This window comes from Aplysia californica, unplaced genomic scaffold (genome assembly GCF_000002075.1).
Source record: "Aplysia californica isolate F4 #8 unplaced genomic scaffold, AplCal3.0 scaffold00015, whole genome shotgun sequence".
NCBI classification, from domain to species: domain Eukaryota; kingdom Metazoa; phylum Mollusca; class Gastropoda; order Aplysiida; family Aplysiidae; genus Aplysia; species Aplysia californica.
In genome coordinates, this window is record NW_004797285.1 from 795,417 (window position 1) to 796,663 (window position 1,247).

Below are 1,247 nucleotides of genomic sequence, written 5' to 3' on the forward strand. Positions count from 1 at the left end.
GTAATAGTTGTAGTAATAGTTGTAGTAATAGTTGTAGTAATAGTTGTAGTAATAGTTGTAGTAATAGTTGTTGTAATAGTTGTAGTAATAGTTGTAGTAATAGTTGTAGTAATAGGCCTACTTCTACCTAAATCCCATGTTATGTACGGTGCTTACAAAAACAATGCATAAAGCATGAAGAACGATGTTCTGTTTATCGATTATTTATAGTGCTTACTGAGTGGTGGCTCCAAGAATAGGGTTTACCGTTTATCTAAAATGTACATGTTGCACCGTATTTCGAAATTTTACTGACAGTTGTGACAGTTTTGTGTTTTTTGTTGTTGTTTTTCGTAGGGGGGGGGGTGCTGTTTTTTTTTGTTTAATGCATACGTTCAAATAGATCTGGACATGGAGTAAAGGAGAGGAACCAAGAAGTGAGATGGGCTGGCTGCCAGTCTTGATATCCTTTCTTGGCACGGGTTGGAGCTAACTTCTGCGCCCGGGCACTTTTTCAAATCTTCCTAAATTATATGAAATTCTTCTTCCCCCCATTTTTATAATGATCGTAGCAACCGCATCTTTGTATTCATTATTGTAACCTTAAGCGCTTTAGAAGAGTCGCACGAGTAAGATATCCGTTTCCTGTTTTCTCAGATGTGCAATTACTTTTCACCAGTGTTTTCGCCTGCTTTCTTTCGCTAAATTACCCGAGAGTGTTTCTAACCAAATGACTTCATAGATATTACATACAAATACAAAAGTGGTCTCTTATCTTCGTAAATAAAATAGACTGCGCCTTTTCCAGCCTTATTTCTTTAACAAAAAAAGATATTTGCTTACATATTAGATACTCAAGACAATTGAGTCACAGAATTGCTGTGTTTCTATCTTCGGAAGCAAATAGTATATTTTGGTATAGACGATCTTTTTCCTATTATAAAAGTGAAATCATTAATCAGTCTAATCTGATTCCCCAGGCAAAGACGACAATGTATGCAGATTTTCAAAGAGATGGGCGTGCCGGGCCCAGAACCAAACTTTCTTTTTGGCAATCTTCTGGAATTTCGGAAAACTGTGAGTTATCTGAAGGAAAAATAAGTTTGTCTTCCAATTGAATAATTTAATTTAAACGTTTCAATTATTGGTTGGATATCTTGATTCGTAGAGTATTTAGCAAAGTTTACGATTGTATGAAGAGCAGGTTAAACTAGTTCATCATCATCATCATCATCATCATCATCATCATCATCATCATCATCATCATC

General features: G+C 35.4%; 1 protein-coding gene across 1 annotated transcript in view; it reads left to right on the forward strand.

Annotated features, from left to right (window-relative positions):
• Nucleotides 1-959: 959 nt before the first annotated feature.
• LOC101851619 (cytochrome P450 3A43) overlaps nt 960-1,247 on the forward strand; it is a gene marked incomplete at its 5' end in the record, with an annotated part of 14,794 nt that continues 14,506 nt past the window's right edge. The window contains 1 exon segment of the mRNA XM_013085266.1: nt 960-1,056. Within this exon segment, the coding sequence (XP_012940720.1) occupies nt 960-1,056 (97 nt within the window).